Source organism: Alnus glutinosa, chromosome 11 (genome assembly GCF_958979055.1).
Source record: "Alnus glutinosa chromosome 11, dhAlnGlut1.1, whole genome shotgun sequence".
Taxonomy (NCBI): domain Eukaryota; kingdom Viridiplantae; phylum Streptophyta; class Magnoliopsida; order Fagales; family Betulaceae; genus Alnus; species Alnus glutinosa.
Genome location: NC_084896.1, coordinates 2,609,086 through 2,627,946, shown reverse-complemented (window position 1 = coordinate 2,627,946; position 18,861 = coordinate 2,609,086). Strand labels below are relative to the sequence as shown.

General features: G+C 34.3%; 2 protein-coding genes across 2 annotated transcripts; both read right to left on the bottom strand.

Annotated features, from left to right (window-relative positions):
* Positions 1 to 238: 238 nt before the first annotated feature.
* Positions 239 to 4,004, bottom strand: LOC133882041 (G-type lectin S-receptor-like serine/threonine-protein kinase B120). The gene is made up of 8 exons (XM_062321133.1): positions 3,902 to 4,004; positions 2,674 to 3,819; positions 2,501 to 2,602; positions 1,782 to 1,948; positions 1,458 to 1,668; positions 1,122 to 1,359; positions 662 to 809; positions 239 to 550 (listed from the first exon to the last, which is right to left on the bottom strand). The coding sequence occupies exons 1-8, from the start codon at positions 4,002 to 4,004 to the stop codon at positions 239 to 241; spliced, it is 2,427 nt and encodes an 808-aa protein (XP_062177117.1).
* Positions 4,005 to 11,134: 7,130 nt separating this feature from the next.
* LOC133882039 (G-type lectin S-receptor-like serine/threonine-protein kinase At4g27290) lies at positions 11,135 to 18,354 on the bottom strand. The gene is made up of 9 exons (XM_062321131.1): positions 17,010 to 18,354; positions 16,141 to 16,307; positions 15,804 to 16,014; positions 15,470 to 15,707; positions 15,143 to 15,290; positions 14,750 to 15,028; positions 14,009 to 14,086; positions 12,422 to 12,566; positions 11,135 to 11,415 (listed from the first exon to the last, which is right to left on the bottom strand). Exons 1-9 carry the CDS (start codon positions 18,352 to 18,354, stop codon positions 11,135 to 11,137), a joined length of 2,892 nt encoding a protein of 963 aa, XP_062177115.1.
* Between the last annotated feature and the right edge of the window lie 507 nt (positions 18,355 to 18,861).

The following is an 18,861-nucleotide window of genomic DNA, read 5'->3' as shown; positions in this document are numbered from 1 at the left end:
GAGGGGAAGGAAATTGGTTAGTGATAATCTTTTAAAGACATTATAGACTAGTGCTAACTAATGTGGGTAGTACATAAAAACTTATAAATTCTATCTGGATAGTATTATTGGTAACGAAACTAAAATATGAGTGAACAAAGACAACATTTAGAGACAAGTATGTAGCATATCAACGTGCATACAAATCAGCCAAAAAGATTAGTTTTACAACATTTTGTTTCTTTGATATAGGAATCAGTCATCGCGCTTCCATTGTTGAAATAGTTACGCTATTTTTTGAGCCATTTTTTGCAGTACTGTCATTTGTTGAATTTGTGTCAATCACATTCCGGCCTCTGGTAAAAGCAGGTTGCTTGGGTGTAGGTAGAGGAACATATTCATTGCTAATCATTGAGACTACATCAGGCATGGTAGGTCGATCAGTCGGGCTTTCTTGGACACAAAGAAGGCCAATGTTAATGAATCTCAATAGAACAGAAGTAGAAGAAGGATATCCTATTGTTGGCTCCATCAACTCCAAACTTCGATCATCTATCCATAGCTCCCAAGCCTAGTTACATTTCAAATCAGACTAAATTTAATTAAAAAAAACTAATAGCATTTTAATCTATAAGATTAATATAAAACAAAAAGAATTCAGGAGAGTATAGAAACTACATACGTATCTAAGAAGATTGAGTGACTCGCTCTTATAGAAGCCAGTGTTCTTCTTGCCACTCACAATTTCTAGTACCAATACTCCAAAGCTAAACACATCTGACTTTATCGAGTACAAACCATCCATAGCATATTCAGGAGACATATAGCCACTGCATTTCAAAATTTAGGAAATGACTATTAGTAGCTTGTTCAGCGAATTTAGCTGAGAATTGCAAATATAGTGCTGTTAGGAGTAGTATAACTTTTACTACAAGTCCCTTACAAACTTGATGTGACAGTCTATAATTGGTAAAATGATTAAGCAAAAAATTTGTTAGTGATTGATTTGTCAACAATACACTTTTAGTTATTTTACCAATTGTGAACTATCACATCATATTGTAAAAATATTGTAATAAAAGTTGTAGTAATCCAATCGTTTTCTTTGGAGATATTAGATGTGAAATAGATTGCATACTTACTAAGTTCCGACAATTCGACGTGTGTTTGTTGGCGTTTCATTGTCTCCAACTATTCGAGCCATCCCAAAATCTGATATTTTTGGATTCATTTCACTATCCAAGAGAAAGTTGCTGGGCTTAAGATCTCTATGTATGATCCGTAACCTTGAATATTGATGAAGATAAAGAATTCCTTGTGCAATTCCTTCAATAATGTGTATGCGTGTCCCCCAATCTAACATGTTTTTCTTTGTTTGATCTGTTTAAATAGTACAACTAAGAAAATTAGTACTTAAGAACCTAGAAACATATTAGAGGAAAATATATACACATATATACATAAATATGCGCACTTACCAAAAAGGTAGAAATCCAAACTTTGATTGAACATGTACTCATATATTAATATCTTTTCATTTCGCTCAATACAACAACCTAAGATTCTGACAAGATTTCTATGCTGGAGTTTTGCAATTAATATTGTCTCATTTCTGAACTCCTCGATTCCCTGCCCAGATCTTTTTGAAAGCATCTTCAATGCAATTTCTCGCCCTCTGAGTAATTTCCCCTACGAAGGAGAATGATAAGCTCCTTAAACTTTCACAATTCATGACAGTTTACCATTAATGTCGGTTTTCTCAATAATGTTCAAAGCAGATTCATTAGAAAAATGTAGTGTACCTTATAAACAGGTCCAAAACCTCCTTCTCCAAGCTTATTCAAATCTGAAAATTTATTAGTTGCAGCTGATACGCTTTCATAACTAAATAGTGGTAACTCAGCATCCTTCTCATGGAGTTCAGAATCAAAATCAAATGAGAGTAGATTATTGCTTGAGGCCTTCTCTCCTGTTTGATATAGAATGATAAGAATTGGATACGTACATGGAATTAAATCCAGTGGTTGGTCCAAGATAAGCAACTGAGGTGACATCATTAATTAGGTTCACCAAAGTTCAACCACAATGAGCAAGGCCAGTATCCACGGTAAGTAAGTTTTTTTAGTCATTTCCGCAAATAAGTACTAACAATATAGTAAATCATTCTCATTTCAGTGAAATGACCAAATAACTGCAAAGCTCCTTCCCGGAGACGTGGTTAAGTTTGTAGGAGGACCCCCACAAACTAGGGTTCAGATAGTTTCAAGAGCCTGAAACACTATCTTCACCAACCAATAATACAAACAGATTTTCATTGTTGGGCCATTAGGGAAGCGTGTTAAGTGATGTCCTAAGAACTAATTAATGGTCAGTATAAAATGAATGTAAAAAGTAATATTACTCTTTTTTGATTGATAGTGATTTCGTACAATTGTCTGTATTAACCGGCTGTACAATTAGACACGTGTCTTATGAGACACGCATCCATAGATCTATGTACGGTTAGAACGGTTACACTTACCTATGCATTTGAGCTTTCCTTTGGTTGAAAAACCAATGACGAGGCATAAGATAAGCCCTGTTGCAGGGACCAGCACAGCTACCCATACTCTCCATTTTTTGCCTGATTAAAATGACAAGAATCACTATTAGCTCAACCCTAATTAAACATACTTTTCATTTCACTCATCCTACCTTTCATACTTGGATCCAGATACTCATCAGCAGCAAGTTTGAGATAGATATCTTGCCCAATCTCGCGTTGCTGTAAGTTGAAAAGAGCTCCATCCCATATCATACACCCACTCCTATTATAAGCATAAGCAGTGCAAGAACAATTCTCCGTGCAAGCCAATTCACATCTACTAGCATTCACGGCCAAATATGCTCTCGAATGAACAGGCAATCGCATGTTTGGCATTTTCCAGAACCAATCTTTTTTTCCATTAGCATACATATTATTCTTCTCACATTGCAAAGGGGATTTCCTCACGCAGCCACCTCGCCAATCGTTTAGTCTGGTGTAGTTCATCGAAAATGGTTCGAAACCTTTTAGACACTGACAAGGGGTTGAGTAATTCTCAGGGTACTGTACCACGCCAAACGCACCACACAAAGCAAAGACATCAGATAGATTCCCCGGTGCAGTCCAAAATGAACTCCATTCCCAAGGGCCAGACATCCACACTCGTAGCCTCCACTGTCCTCTGTAGTCAACCCGATATTTAAAAAGGTAAGAAGGGTTTTGAAGAGAGTAAGTTAAATATCCATCACTTCCATTTTTACTTGGCACAAAAGTGTCGGTGAAGATAGAACTAAACAGAACATTTTTCCTTGGCACAAATGCGTTCATTTCAGGAATTAAGCTGAAAATTTTTCCGTTCCAAACTCCAGAACTCCAATAGTTTTGGGATCTGTTCCACTCTAAGAAATACTGATTGCTTCCATTTGGGTCTAACCCCAACGAGAACACACCAGGTGCTGGATCCTCTGAATTTTTCCATGAAATGTGCTTATCGACCCCAAGCTTTGCACCTGGCAGCCATGTATCGGTTGGATGGTCGAAACTCTCCCAAAATATAGAAGACGTCTTCGACCTGTTTATCAAAACAAAATTTCCATCATCACGAAGTACTGCTTCAGTTATATTTGACCCGCGAAATGTTAAATTTGTCAACCAAAATTGGTTCTTGGAGGAACCCTCAAACAGGAGTAGATTGCCATCTTCTGAGAGGTGAAGTCTTGGGTCAGACAAAGGGTTTTCTCTATTTGCTACCCAAACAACTTCCCTCGGAACAAACCATTTATACCATATGCCCAGGTAGATTTTTACTGGAGAGCCTGGAGCGAAGAAACCGAGCTCAAAAGTGCCGGCCACCTTGAGATAATATGGTCTCGTTCTTTGAAAAAGAAAGAGACTGACCTGCTGAAAGGGTATTACCAGCTATGGAGAAGCATGCTGTGCAACAAGACAGGATTAGAAGCAGAACAAATAAGAGCCATGGCTTAGTCTTCGTGGTACCCATCCCTCTCTAACTTGGATCTAGAAAAATGGTAGAAGAAGAATGATGCAGAATATGAATGAGTGAACAAGAAAACTTGGACTCTTCTTGTGACAGAGTTGATCACTTCCAGCCTACTCCTGAATATTCCACATTCCTTTCTTTTTCAGCCACCGGCTCAGACAATTAACCAAGCTACGAGTACGTACATAACGCATTAATGGAGTTCAACAACAACGGAGGTAAAGCTTTTTATTGAATATTTATTAAAGTTACTGAATATATAATGGTACACATTACCCTAATATCGAGACATTTTTTTTAAAATTTAAATAATATAGCATTGTTATCCCTGTTAAATATATTAATTTTAAATTCTAACTAAAAAATATATAATAATTATTTCATTTAACTTTAAATTTTGACTATAAAATATATATTATCTATTTCATTCGCTTCAAAGGATATTTGTCAACCAAACTATGCTGTGTGAATTAAATTAGAATTAATTTGTTGCTTAATGCATCTAACAACTAACAACAAAATGTTTTTCTAAAATTTAATTCAACAAAATACGTACTAAGACTAATAAAAGAAAGTGATCATCATGTTAAATAGGATTCTGTTTTACATTGATAATTATATTAAACTTTTTAAAAATATAGAGTGCGGAGAGTGCGCATATATATGTTAATGGTTTCTAATTCCGCATATATATGTTAATGGTTTCTAATTCTTTCTTTCGTTTCATGCATTATAGTAACCTGAAGACACGCACAAAAATTAAGTGCATAAGATTTAAAACCTTCATCGCTTTTCGGTTGTTTGCTTCAGAATCAGACATTGCTTATGTTTGTCCGCACATTTAAATAATCGTATTCACTGATTTTTATTTATTTTTTAATTGTTTTAATGTTGTTTTAACATTAGTTAGTAAATAGTGCTCCCCAAATGAGGAGAGCATTGTTTAGGATCTCCAAATTTTGAAAAAACTTCAATTACCACTCATGATATTTCATCACTTTTGTAATCATACTTTTAAATTTTAAAAATTGTCAATTTAGTATATTAATCTTTCAATTATTATTATTTTTTTTCAATTTTAATCATCGATTAGAATTTTTCATTAAATCCTAATGGAGAGGTCAAAATTCTTAAAATACCTGTCTTTTTTTTTAGGAAAAAAAAATTGCAAGGATTTAGTTGTTGGTAAGGATTTAACGAAATTTTCAAAAATACCCATACCTGAATCTTTCATATATATATATATATATAATTGAGAAAGACACGCGTGCATTTTTATTAGACTGACATGGCAAATTAACGATTTTTGTTCAATTTGTGGACAAAAAAACAACTTAAAAAAGTAATTTGTAATTTGTAATTTTTGCCTATCACAAAAACTTTACAATTTTATTTTTTATACCACAAAAAATAATTTATAATTTAAACCGATCACGCGAAGCAGTACTAAAATTTCTCTGTAACAAAAATACAAACTAATAAAAAGTCCAATAATGATTAAGCTTTCAATCACGCAACGCAACGACAAGACCATGGGTTGGTGTAATCTGTAGCTCGTGCCTCGTGCCCTGCATCAAATTGGTTCTACAACATTTACTTTCTTTCATTTATTTTCATATATCTGAAATTGTTCAAACCTACTTTGAATTGAAGAAATGGCTTGATCTACTATATATAATAAATAATCAATTATAAAAGATTCTTCAGCAGATTATGTTGTCTTGTCATTGGCAATCTCATCAAACTGTTTCTTTCTTCGAATTATACGTTTTTCATGAAATACATGATCTATTTCCATTTTAGTTGCAATCTCTTTAGATAAAATCATAACAGATGTAAATCCATTTTCTCTATAATTTTTAAAATAAGAAATAAGACATTTAAATGATCTATAGCAACATCAATATGCATGTCTTTTGATTGTAAATTTTTACTAACAGTATTAACGGCAAATACTATATCATACCAAATAGTCATGCTTCATAAGAATTTAAAACTTTCAATCTCATAGGTTGCTAAACAATTAGCTTCACTTTTTGTTATAGAATCTTCACTTGTTTTTGCTAATTACAACAAAGCATCTATAATTTGTGGGGTTTGAAATTTTATGGCTTTAATGCTTTCAATCCGACTTTCTCAACATGTTTGTGAGAGAGGCTTAAGAGTTAAACCCGATACATTATCTTGTAAAATTTTCTATCTTTTTGTAGATGAAGAAAACAAAGAATATATACGTTGTACAATTCCAAAAAAAGTTATAGCTTTAGGACAAGAATTTGCCATATCACTTATTACAAGGTTAAGACTATAACAACCACATGGTGTGTAAAACGCTTTAGAATTAATAACAAGAAGTCTTTTTTTTACCACTCGTTCTTTTTCTTTCATGTTAGACCCATTATCGTATCCTTGTCCTCGTATATCATTAATATTCAGTTCAAGATTTTTAATTACGTCTATAATTTCATTAAAAAGACCTTTTCCAGTAGTATCATCTACTTTCATAAATTCTATAAAATGTTCATCTATTTTGATTGTATTTGTTGAAATATCAACACATCTTAGTATGAGAGACATTTGTTCCTGATGACTTGCATCAGTGATACAATCAAGCATAATTGAAAAATATTTTGCATCTTTAATTTTTTTAATAATATTATTTTTAATTTCAGTTGCTAACAAATGTATCAATTCATTTTGGATTTTATGTCCAAGATAATGATTATGAATTTCACCATCTTTAATACGCCGAATATGTTCTTGCATTATTGGATCAAATTTTGCTATCATTTCAATTAGACTTTAAAAATTTTCATTATTTTCTTGGTAAATCTTTTCATTATTTCCTCTAAATGCCAAATTATTTTTACCAAGATTCTTTACTACAACAATAATTCTCAATAATACTTTTTTCCAATGATCTTTCTCTTTGTTAATTTGTTCTTGGACGTTTTTATCAATTGCTTTATTTTTTGACAATCACATTTCTAAATCAACCCAAGCATTCATGTTAGTAATATGTTCATTGGTTGTTTCATGACTTTTAAGCTTAGCACTAAGATTTTTTCAGTCATTAGTTCCTTCATCGATCGGCTAGTTGATTTATACTAGATTTTGAATTAAACAACTTGCAACAAAAACAAAATATTCTATCTAGATCTTTTGAATAGACTAGCCATTTTCTATCATGCTTCTCCCCATTTGATAATTTTCGTATATAAAATGTACTAGAAAAATGTCTAGAGTTTTCATCTTTAGGAAAGTTTATATTGTTGTCTCTTATTGGACCATTTTCTACTAATAAATCTCTTAATTTTACATCAATATTTTTTCATTGACATGGGTCATAAATATTTGTAACAATAGAATTAGATATATCATCAATATTTTTATTTTCTTTTAAATTTTCTTGAACTTCTTCATCAAGAGCTGTTATATTACATAATTGAATGTCACTATCATTAATTTTAATGTCATATTTTTGTTGTATTATTTCATTATCTTCTAACTCTTTTTCATGAATTTCTTGTTCATTTATGTGCTTTTCAACTAAATTATCATTTATATTTTGTTTATTGCTAATAACAAATTTATTTAAAGATCCTTTTTGAGATTCAATTAATTTTTCTACTTTTTTTTTTATTTTTTTATTTTTTTATTTTTTTTTTAAGTTTTTCATATTCAGAGGCATATTTTCTAGTAGACATCTATAATTAAAAGTAATTACAAATTAGGGGTAATTACATTTTTCCCCCATGAACTACCAAAAAATGCGCGATGCCCCCACAAACTACCAACTCGACCAAAATAGAGCATTCAACTACCAAAGACAACCCTTTTCCCCCCTTCCGTCAGTCAAAAGGGTTAAAACAAACAGTCAACGGGTCACGTGACCATCACACGCCGTTTTACCCTCATTTTCTTCCTCGTTTCCCCCCATGAACTACTACCATCTTTCTCTTTTCCCCCATGTAAAACGGCACATGACCCGTTGACTGTTTCTTTTAACCCCTCTAACTGACGGAATGGGGGAAAATGATTGTCTTTGGTAGTTGAATGCTCTATTTTGGTTGAGTTGGTAGTTCATGGAGGCATCGCGCATTTTTTGGTAGTTCAAGTGGGGAAAAGGTAATTACCCCTACAAATTAAATAAACATGATTTATGTACCAAAAAATTATATATATATATATATATATAATAAAATAAATTAAAAAATAGAACAATAAAACCTGATTTGTCAAAGATTGAATTCTCTTTAATCTTTATGGTAGGATTATTTAACACTTTTAACCTGCACAAGGAAAGACAAATTAGTCATTAGTGTAAAAATATTTCCTAGAATCAAATAAAAAAGTTAATGCAATTGATTGATTGATTCTTTTTGGTAACTAACCCTTTTTCTTTTTTATCACTTAGTAGATATGGAATGATTTTAAGTTATAGGGAAATAATGAGAATGAAGAAGAAGAGAGAAATTTAAATTCGAATAAGATCGACTTGAATAGAGAACTTGAAATAATAATAAAAAAAAAGAAACTTATATAGACTCTAATAGGAACGTTGGATGTAACTTAAAAAAAAAAAAAAAATGAACGTTGGGCATATAGTGCACTTAATTAAGTCTTATTTTTTAATGAGACTTCCCATCTTCAAAAAGACTTTCCATCTTCTTTCACTCTTAGCATTTAATTTTTTTTTTTTGTAATTGGAACTTGGGAGTTGGGACAGACCAGACAATCTATTTAATTATGTCTTTTTTCTATTTTTTTTAATGAGACTTTCCATCTTCATTGATATTTGATAATTGGGGCCTTATTAATTTTATTTTTAGTTTTTTACCATATTTTGGAGCCTTATTAAAGTGTATTGATAACAATTAAAGTTCTTTTTTTTTTTTTTTTTTATATAAAAAAAATTATTAATATTTTTTATTGGGAGCCTTAGGCAACCGCCTAATTCACCTAAGCTGGCAGGGCGGCCCTGTCTATTTGCTACCCAAACAACTTCCTTCGGAACAAACCATTTATACCATATGCCCAGGTAGATATTTACTGAAGAGCCTGGAGTGAAGAAGCCGAGCTCAAAAGTGCCACCTTGGGATAATATGATCTCGTTCTTTTAAAAAGAAAGAGACTGACCTGCTGAAAGGGTATTACCAGCTATGGAGAAGCATGCTGTGTAACAAGACAGGATTAGAAGCAGAACAAATAAGAGCCATGGCATAGTCTTCGTGGTACCCATCCCTCTCTAACTTGCAGAAAAACGGTAGAAGAAGAATGATGCCAGAATAGGACTCTTCTTGTGACAGAGTTGATCACTTCCAGCCTACTCCTGAATATTCCACATTCCTTTCTTTTTCAGCCACCGGCTCAGACAATTAATCAAGCTACGACTACGTACAAAACGCATTAATGAAGTTCCACAACAACGGAGGTAAAGCTTTTTATTAAATATTTATTTAAAGTTCCTGCATATATATATATATATATATATAATGGGATACATTACGCTAATATTGAGACATTTTTTTAAAAAAATTAAATAATGTAACATTATTATCACTATTAGATGTATTAATTTTAAATTCTGACTATAAAATATATGCTATCCATTCCATTCGCTTCGAAGGATATTTGTCTACCAAACTATGCTGTGTGAATCAAATGAGAATTAATTTGTCACTTAATACATCTAACAACTAACAACGAACAACCACTCTGTCTATTGAATTAAATGAGAATTCTTTTTTAGAAGCTTGAATGGGTCCAGGGGCGGTCCTACATTGGGGCTAGGGGGGGCCCTGGCCCCCCCAAGCCCCAAAATTTTTCCTTAAATTTTTTTTTTCACAAAAAAAAAAAAAAATTAAAAAAATTAAAATTTTATCCCTTAATTTTTTAATTTTTTTAGTTTTACCCCCTCAAATTTTTTTTTTTCGATTTAACCCCTCCATTTTTACAAGCCTGGGTCCACTGAATGGGTCTAAGCATGGCGCTGATCAAAGTTGAACGTACACCTTGTTTTCCTTTAATGTTAGATTAAGAATATTGCATTAGAGTGAATTGACTCTCTGCAAATTGTCGATCATTATCGTAGCATTTGGCCACATCGGACTGTTCAAATTTACTCTTTATTAAATTTTTTCATTGTTAAAAACTTACATTTTTCAAAGCATTTATCTCCGGAGCTATCCACTCTTACTATTTTATTTTATATATATATATATTCAAGTAATTAAGATGTTTTTCCAAAATTTAATTCAACAAAATAGGTACCAAGACTAATAAAATTAAAGAAAGTGATCATCATGTTAAATAGGATTCTGTTTTACATTGATCATTATATTAAACTTATTTTAAAATATAGAGAGCGGCGAGTGCGCATATATATGTACGTTAATGGTTTCTAATTCTCCCACTTTTGTTGCATACATTATAGTAATTACCAGAAGACACGCACGAAAATTAAGTACGTAAGATTTAAAACCTTCGTCGCTTTTCGGTTGTTTGCTTCAGAATCAAACATTAATTGCTTATGTTTGTCCGCACATTTAGTAAATAATTTACTAGGGGTGTAAACCCGGAGCGGGTTCTCGGGTATTGGGTAAAAACCAGAAACCGGCTCCGGGTCCCCGGGTTTTTCGCATTTAACACCCGGCCTCAGACCCGGGTACCCCGGGTAACCGGTTTTACCCGGATACCCGGATAAAACCGGTTATCTGGTCCGGGTGTTATATTTTTTTTAAAAAAAATTAATTTTTGTAACAAATAACCCAATCCATTGCAAAGAAATCACAATTTAGTGTAATAAAACTTGAATTGAAATCTTGAGATTTGAGTTTGATAACTGTTTCATCAGCAACACCAATCACATTGTCTGCATTTCTTTTTCAAGACACAATAGAGATCAATAACATAGTTGGCATAAAAGATTAAAAGTGGGATGGCTAGTGTGATCCCAAGGTAGGACAGAGGTGCAATATGGCGTGAGGCTACCGTAAAAGAGAAGTAATAGTCAATAGAGAATGTCGAAGCTGCAAAGTGCAAAGCATCGAGCACGAGCCACCTATTAAGCCAAACCTCAGAAAGTCAGAAACTCAAATAGACAAATAGTTTACAAAAGTTTCAAAGATTCAAGATTCTGGGCTGAAGTGCTGAACCGTCGTCGGCTGAACGACTTGAAGCTGTGAAGAAGACGATTTCTGCAGGAGCTTCAATGGGCAGAAAGTCGTCGGCTGAACGTCGTGAAGCCGTGAACTGAAGGAGATGATTTCTGCAGGAGCTTCAATGGGCTGAACGTCGTGAACGAGGCAATGAGTGGGAGGCATAGGGAGCAGCTCAGCAGAGTCAGCAGCGGCAGACGGCAGTGCGGGCGTGCGGCACAATCTGCAATCTGGAGTTTGGCCGTTTGGGACTTTGGGTAACAGGGTAAGGACTAAGGAGTTAGGGACTTAGGGCAAGTGGGCAGGGCAGCAGGTAACAAGTACTAAAAAGACTAAAAAAACCCTTCATAAGCCATTAAGTTTTTCTTTAAGCCGTGTGTAATTTTAGAGTAAAGGGGTAGGGGGATAATTTTTTTTTTTTAAATAACTAAGGTACCCGGAGCCGGGTACCCGGAAATACCCGGGATTTCATACCATCAATACCCGGCGCGCTCCGGCTTTGGGTAACCGGAGCCGGGTACCCGGGTACCAACCGGGTTTCCCGGTTTCCTGGAGCCAGTTAATTCCCGGTTCCGGTTTCCCTGCCGGTTATACCCGGTCCGGATTTACACCCCTAAATTTACAAGTTATTAAGCTAATTAAATAATCGTATTCAGTGTTTTTTTCAAAATTGTGAAGAGAGAGAATGGTCCAATTTTTTTTTTTAAAATATTAGTTAGTAAGCAGTGCCCCCCAAGCCCCAAGGTTCTCCAAAAAAAAAAATTAAAAAAAAATTAAAATTTTATCCCAATTTTTGTTATTTTTTATTTTTTATTTTTTATTTTTTCTAATTTTGGCCCTCCCAAAACTTTTTTTCTTTTCAATTTGGCCCCCCCAACTTGGGGAGGCTGGCTCCGCCCCTGTAAGCAGTGCTCCCCAAATGAGGAGAGCATTGTTTAGGATCTCCAAATTTTGAAAAAACTTCAATTATCACTTATGACATTTCATCACTTTTGTGATCATACTTTTAAACTTTAAAAATTGGCAATTTAGTGTATCAATCTTTCAATTTTTTTTTTAATTTCATTATAATTTTTCGTTAAATTTTAACGGAGGGGTGTCAAAATTCTTAAAATACTTATCGGTTTTTTTAGAAAAAAAAATTGCAAGAATTTAATTGTTGATAAGAATTTAATGAAATTTGCAAAGGCACTGCTTCAGTTGAGTTTTTCAGGGGATGTGGCAAATTTGTTGACCAAAATGGTATCTTGGAGGAACCTTCAAGCGGGACTAGATTGCCATCTTCTGAGAGTTCAAGTCTTGATGAAGATGCCTCAGACAAAGGGTTCTTTCTATTTGCTACCCAAACAACATCTTTGACATCAAAATCATTATACCGTATATTTTTGAAGAAGTACCTGGTCTGAAGAAACCGAGCACAAAATTGCCACCTTCAGATACTATGGTTTTTCTCACTGAAAGAGGCTGACCTGTTGAAAGGGTATCTCCTGCAATGGAGAAGCATGCTCTGTAGTACGACAGGACAAGAAGCAGAACAAAGAAGAGCCATGGCTTACTCGTATAGGTAACCATCTCTCTCCAACCGGCAGCGCCGCAGATAGCCAGAGGAATAATGATGCTAGATATGAATGAGAGCAAAAAAAGCTGGACTTTTCTTATCAGAAAGCTTGCTCCCAGCTTGTTGCCTTGACTAATAATGGTCGATAGTCCTTCTCGGAAACTTATGTAAGCACAGTGCTGATTGATGCTGATTAAAGTCGAACACTTTCTTTCCCCTTTCCCCCCATCGAATAGGAAAACAAGAAACAAAAGTCGAACACTTTCTGTCCTTTGTCTTTGACAGAAACTTATCGGAAGACTTTCATTATGCTAAGATTCCACGAGTGTTTCACGTTGGATAATTACGATCTTAAGGATGAATTTTACATCAGATTTGTTATAATTTGTATCAGAGTAGACAACATGTTACAAGTTTGAATCACAAGGGCAACTTAATTGTAGGCTGAATTACGTTGTCTTCATATTATCTATATGCATAATATTAAGTCATTGAATATAGATAAATGAATGAAAGTACCAAAAGAAAAATGCCTATTATTAAGTTAGTGTTAATAGAGTGAGCCGTTGTGAATGTCGGATTCCGAAATGTATGGTGAAGAAATGTTACGATCTGAAGTGTCTCACATTAATTATTAAATACAATCTTAATCATATAAGCTCACATTCTTCATTTGCAAGCCAACTTTTAATTATGAATTTTACTTAAAATTTGTGACACACTAGAGTCGACATGAGGATTATTATTATTATTATTTTAGGATTTTTTTTCCCTAAGCACAAAGGGAAGCATTGTCGTTGTATTCCCTAATTTAAACGTGGTTCCCTACATTAAAAAAAAAAAAAAAAAAAAAAAAAAAAAAAAAAAAAAAAAAATCCCAAATATTGACTAATTTGACTGCATCGGGTTTTCTACTATCCCATATTTGGGGGTGGGGCTCACTTGTAACATCTTTTTTTTTTTTATTTTTTTTTTTTTATTTTATAGTAAGTATATCAATAAAGCAATTACAACAAATAAAAATATAGAGTTGGACAGCCCAACAAAGAGCCTCAAATTAACCTCATCAGTGGTGATAAACAAAAATTAAAAGGAAATGCATCAAATAAATGACGCGACCCTATATATTCTTAGTACGAAGACTAAAAAAAGTGGTCGCAAATTAAGGCAGTTTGGTAAGGCGCACCATGAATCGTGCAGCTTAGTGGCGCAAAAAGGAACATAAACCTTTAAAGGTCTAATAACCCAATATGTAGCCCAACAAAGAAACAACTGCAGTAGCATACCCAAAGATAAACCACTGCAGCAAAGAAGACATCGGTGAGGGTCAAAATGAAGCCTATGGTAAATGTAACTTGAACTGCCTGAATTAAGAAAACTAGGAAAAGCAAAAAAAATTAAGGAACAAAACACTGATTGTTGACGTGGCGGCAGACATGTAGTTTTAATTACAATTAATGTTAGTTACAATGTTATCTATATTGCATAATTTGAAGATATGGTTCAAAATATTCAAGAACATGTAGTTTTAGTTACAATGTTAGGTTCACGAGTATAGTTCAAATTACTCGGCTAATAGTCTAGGTCTAAAATATTGAGTAGACGTGTGCTTGAATTACTTGTTAAAAACCTGCTCTTTACATGAATAAACATGAAGAGGAACAAGCCAAAGATTTGGGATTTCACCCATTTTTGGTATCCAATTAGTTTACTGATGAGGGAAGGGAAGGAAATTGGTTAGTGATAATCTTCTAAAGACATATTATAGGCTAGTGTTAACTAATGCGGGTACGTAGTACATGGAAGAAAAACATATTATACTTAGATCCCGTAAAAACTTATAAATTCTATATCTGGATAGCATTATTGATAACGAAACTAAAATATGAGTGAACAAAGACAACATTTAGAGACAAGTATGTAGCATATCAACGTGCATACAAATCAGACAAAAAGCTTAGTTTTACAACATTTTTTTTCTTTGATATAGGAATCAGTCATCGCGCTTCCATTGTTGAAATAGTTACGGTATTTATTGAGCCCTTTTCTGCTCTGTCATTTGTTGAATTTGTGTCAATCACATTCCAGCCGCTGGTAAAAGCAGGTTGCTTGGGTGTAGGTAGAGGAGCATGTTCATTGCTAATCATTGAGACTACATCAGGCATGGTTGGTCGATCAGTCGGCCTTTCTTGGACACAAAGAAGGCCAATGTTGATGAATCTTAATAGAACAGAAGTGGAAGAAGGATATCCTATTGTTGGCTCCATCAACTCCAAACTTCGATCATCTATCCAAAGCTCCCAAGCCTAGTTTCATTTCAAATTAGACTAAATTTAATTAAAAAAACTAATAGCATTTTAATTTATAAGATTAATTAATATAAAACATAAAGAATTTGGGAGAGTATAGAAACTACATACGTATCTAAGAAGATTGAGTGACTCGCTGTTATAGAAGCTAGTATTCTTCCTGCCACTCACAATCTCTAGTACCAATATTCCAAAGCTAAACACATCCGACTTTATCGAGTACAAACCATTCATAGCATATTCGGGAGACATATAACCACTGCATTTCAAAATTTAGAAAATGACTCTATTAGTAGCTTGTTCAGCGAATTTAGCTGAGAATTGCAAATAGAGTGTTGATAGGAGTAATACAACTTTTACTACAAGTTCCTTACAAACTTGTAGTGCTCCAATCGTTTTCTTTGGAGATATTAGATGTGGAATAGATTGCATACTTACTAAGTTCCGACAATTCGATGTGTGTTTGTTGCCGTTTCATTGTCTCCAACTATTCGAGCCATCCCAAAATCTGATATTTTTGGATTCATTTCACTATCCAAAAGAATGTTGCTGGGTTTTAGATCTCTATGTATGATCCGTAACCTTGAATATTGATGAAGATAAAGAATCCCTTGTGCAATTCCTTCAATAATGTGTATGCGTGTGCTCCAATCTAACATGTTTTTCTTTGTTTGATCTGTTTAAATAGTACAACTAAGAAAATTAGTACTTAAGAACCTAGAAACATATTAGAGGAAAATATATACACATTTATACATAAATATGCACTCACCAAAAAGGTAGAAATCCAAACTTTGATTGAGCATGTACTCATATATCAATATATTTTCATTTCGCTCGATACAACAACCTAAGATTCTGACAAGATTTCTATGCTGGAGTTTTGCAATTAGTATTGTCTCATTTTTGAACTCCTCAATTCCCTGTCTAGATTTTTTCGAAAGCATCTTCACTGCAATTTCTCGCCCTCTGAGTAATTTCCCCTATGAAGGAGAATGATAAGCTCTTTAAACTTTCACGATTCACGAAGGTTTACCATTAATGTCAATTTTCTCAATAATGTTCAAAGCAGATTAATTCATTAGATAAATGTATTATAATGTACGTACCTTGTAAACAGGTCCAAAGCCTCCTTCTCCAAGCTTATTCAAAGTTGAAAATTTATTGGTTGCAACTGATACACTCTCATAACTAAATAGTGGTAACTCAGCATCCTTTGCATGGAGTTCGGTATCAAAATCAAATGAGAGTATATTATTGCTTGAGGCCTTCTCTCCTGTTTGATATAGAATGATAAGAATTGGTCACTATACATAGAATTAAATCCAGTGATTGGTCCAAGATAACCAACTGAGGTGACATCATTAGGTTCACCAAAGTTCAACGTACCACAATGAGCAATGCCAATATCCAAAAGGTAAGTTTTTTTAATCATTTCGCAAATAAGTACTAATAATATATATAGTAAATCATTCTCATATCAGTGAAATGACAAAATAACTGCAAAGCTCCTTCCCGGAGAAACGGTTAAGTTTGTAGGAGGACCCCACAAACGGTTCAGATAGTTTCAAGAGCCTGAAACACTATCTTCACCAATTAATGATACAAATAGCTTTTCATTTTCCGCCCATTAGAAAAGCGTGTTATGACGTTTCTAAGAACTTAGACTTAAATCATGGCGTCATGTTAGTTGAACGTTAGTTGATGTAAAATAAGTGTGAAGAGTAACATTATTTTTTATTTTTATTTTTTCTTTTATAGTGATTTCTATGTACGTTTATAACGTTTATACTTACCTATGCATTTGAGCTTTCTTTTGGTTGAAAAACAAATGACGAGGCATAAGATAAGCCCTGTTGCAGGGACCAGCACAGCTACCCATACCTTCCATTTTTTGCCTGATTAAAATGACAAGAATCACTATTAGCTCAACCCTAAACATACTTTTCATTAAATTCACTCATGTGACTCATCCTACCTTTGGTTCTTGGATCTAGATTCTCAAACTCAGAAGCAGCAAGTTTGAGAAAGATATTTTGCCCGGTCGTCCCGCGTTGCTGTAAGTTGAAAAGAGCTCCTTCCCATATCATACACCCACTCCTATTATAAGCAAAAGCAGTGCAAGAACAATCCCTCAAGCAAGCGAATTCACATATACTAGCATCCGCGGGCAAATTATATGCTTTCGAATAAGCAGGCAATTGCATGTATGACATTTCCAGGAACCAATCTTTTTGTCCATTAGCATACGGATTATTCTTACATTGCAAAGGGGATTTCCTCACGCAGCCACCTCGCCAATCGTCTAGTCCGGTGTAGTTCATCGAAAATGGTTCGAAACCTATTAGACACTGACAAGGGGTTGAGTAATTCTCAGGGTACTGTACCACGCCAAACGCACCACACAAAGCAAAGACATCAGATAGATTCCTCGGTGCAGTCCAAAATGAACCCCATTCCCAAGGGCCAGACATCCACACTCGTAGCCTCCACTGTCCTCTGTAGTCAACCCGATATTTAGAAAGGAAAGAAGAGTTTTGAAGAGAGTAAGTTAAATATCCATCACTTCCATTTTTACTTGGCACAAAAGTGTAGGTGAAGATAGAACTAAGTTGAAAATTTTTCCTTTGCACAAATGCGTTCATTTCAGGAATTAAGCTGAAATTTTTTCCGTTCCAAACTCCAGAACTCCAATAGTTTTGGGATCTGTTCCACTCTAAGAAATACTGATTGCTTCCATTTGGGTCTAACCCCAACGAGAACACACCAGGTGCTGGATCCTCTGAATTTTTCCATGAAATGAGCTTAACGACCCCAAGCTTTGCACCTGGCAGCCATGTATCGGTTGGATGGTCGAAACTCTCCCAAAATATAGAAGACGTGTTCGACCTGTTTCTCAAAACAAAATTCCCATCATCACGAAGTACTGCTTCAGTTATATTTGACCCGGGATATGTCAAATTTGTCGACCAAAATGGGATCTTGGAGGAACCGTCAAACAGGAGTAGATTGCCATCTTCTGAGAGGTCAAGTCTTGACGAAGATGGGTCAGACAAAGGGTTTTCTCTATTTGCTATCCAAACAGCTTCCTTCGGAGCAAACCATTTATGCCATATGCCCAGGTAGATTTTTCCTGAAGAGCCTGGAGTGAAGAAACCGAGCTCAAAAGTGCCACCTTGAGATAATATGATCTCTTTCTTTGAAAAAGAAAGAGACTGACCTGCTGAAAGGGTATTACCAGCTATGGAGAAGCATGCTCTGTAACAAGACAGGATTAGAAGCAGAACAAGTAAGAGCCATGGCTTAGTCTTCGTGGTACCCATCCCTCTCTAACTTGCAGCTAGAAAAATGGTAGAAGAAGAATGATGCCAGAATATGAATGAGTGAACAATAAAACTTGGACTCCTCTTAATTGTGACAGAGTTGATCACTTCCAGCCTACTCCGGAATATTCCACATTCCTTTCTTTTTCAGACACCGGCTCAGACAATTAATCAAGCTACGACTTTTACGTACACAACGCATTAATGCCTCAATGGAGTTCCACAACAACGGAGGTAAAGCTTTTTATTGAATATTTATTTAAAGTTGCTGCATATATATAATGGTATACATTACGCTAATATTGAGAAATTTTTTTTAAAAAAAATTTAAATAATGTAGCTTCATGACCACTGTTAGTTGTATTAATTTTAAATTCTGACTACAAACTATATACTATCCATTTCATTTGCTTCAAAGGATATTGGTCAACCAAACTATGCTGCGTGAATTAAATGAGAATTAATTTGTTGATTAATACATTTAACAACTAACAACGAATAACCACT

Coding starts and splice junctions, on each gene's coding strand:
- LOC133882041 (XM_062321133.1), bottom strand. CDS start 4,004: ATGGGTACCACGAAGACTAAGCCATGGCTCTTATTTGTTCTGCTTCTA. Junction 1,669..1,781: donor GTTTTGGACCTGTTTATAAG/GTACACTACATT, acceptor TCTCCTTCGTAG/GGGAAATTACTCAGAGGGCG. Junction 810..1,121: donor CGTCGAATTGTCGGAACTTA/GTAAGTATGCAA, acceptor TTTGAAATGCAG/TGGCTATATGTCTCCTGAAT.
- LOC133882039 (XM_062321131.1), bottom strand. CDS start 18,354: ATGGGTACCACGAAGACTAAGCCATGGCTCTTACTTGTTCTGCTTCTA. Junction 14,087..14,749: donor AAAAGGGCTCAATAAATACC/GTAACTATTTCA, acceptor TTCTTAATTCAG/GCAGTTCAAGTTACATTTAC. Junction 12,567..14,008: donor CTGCAGTGGTTTATCTTTGG/GTATGCTACTGC, acceptor CGGTTTCTTCAG/ACCAGGTACTTCTTCAAAAA.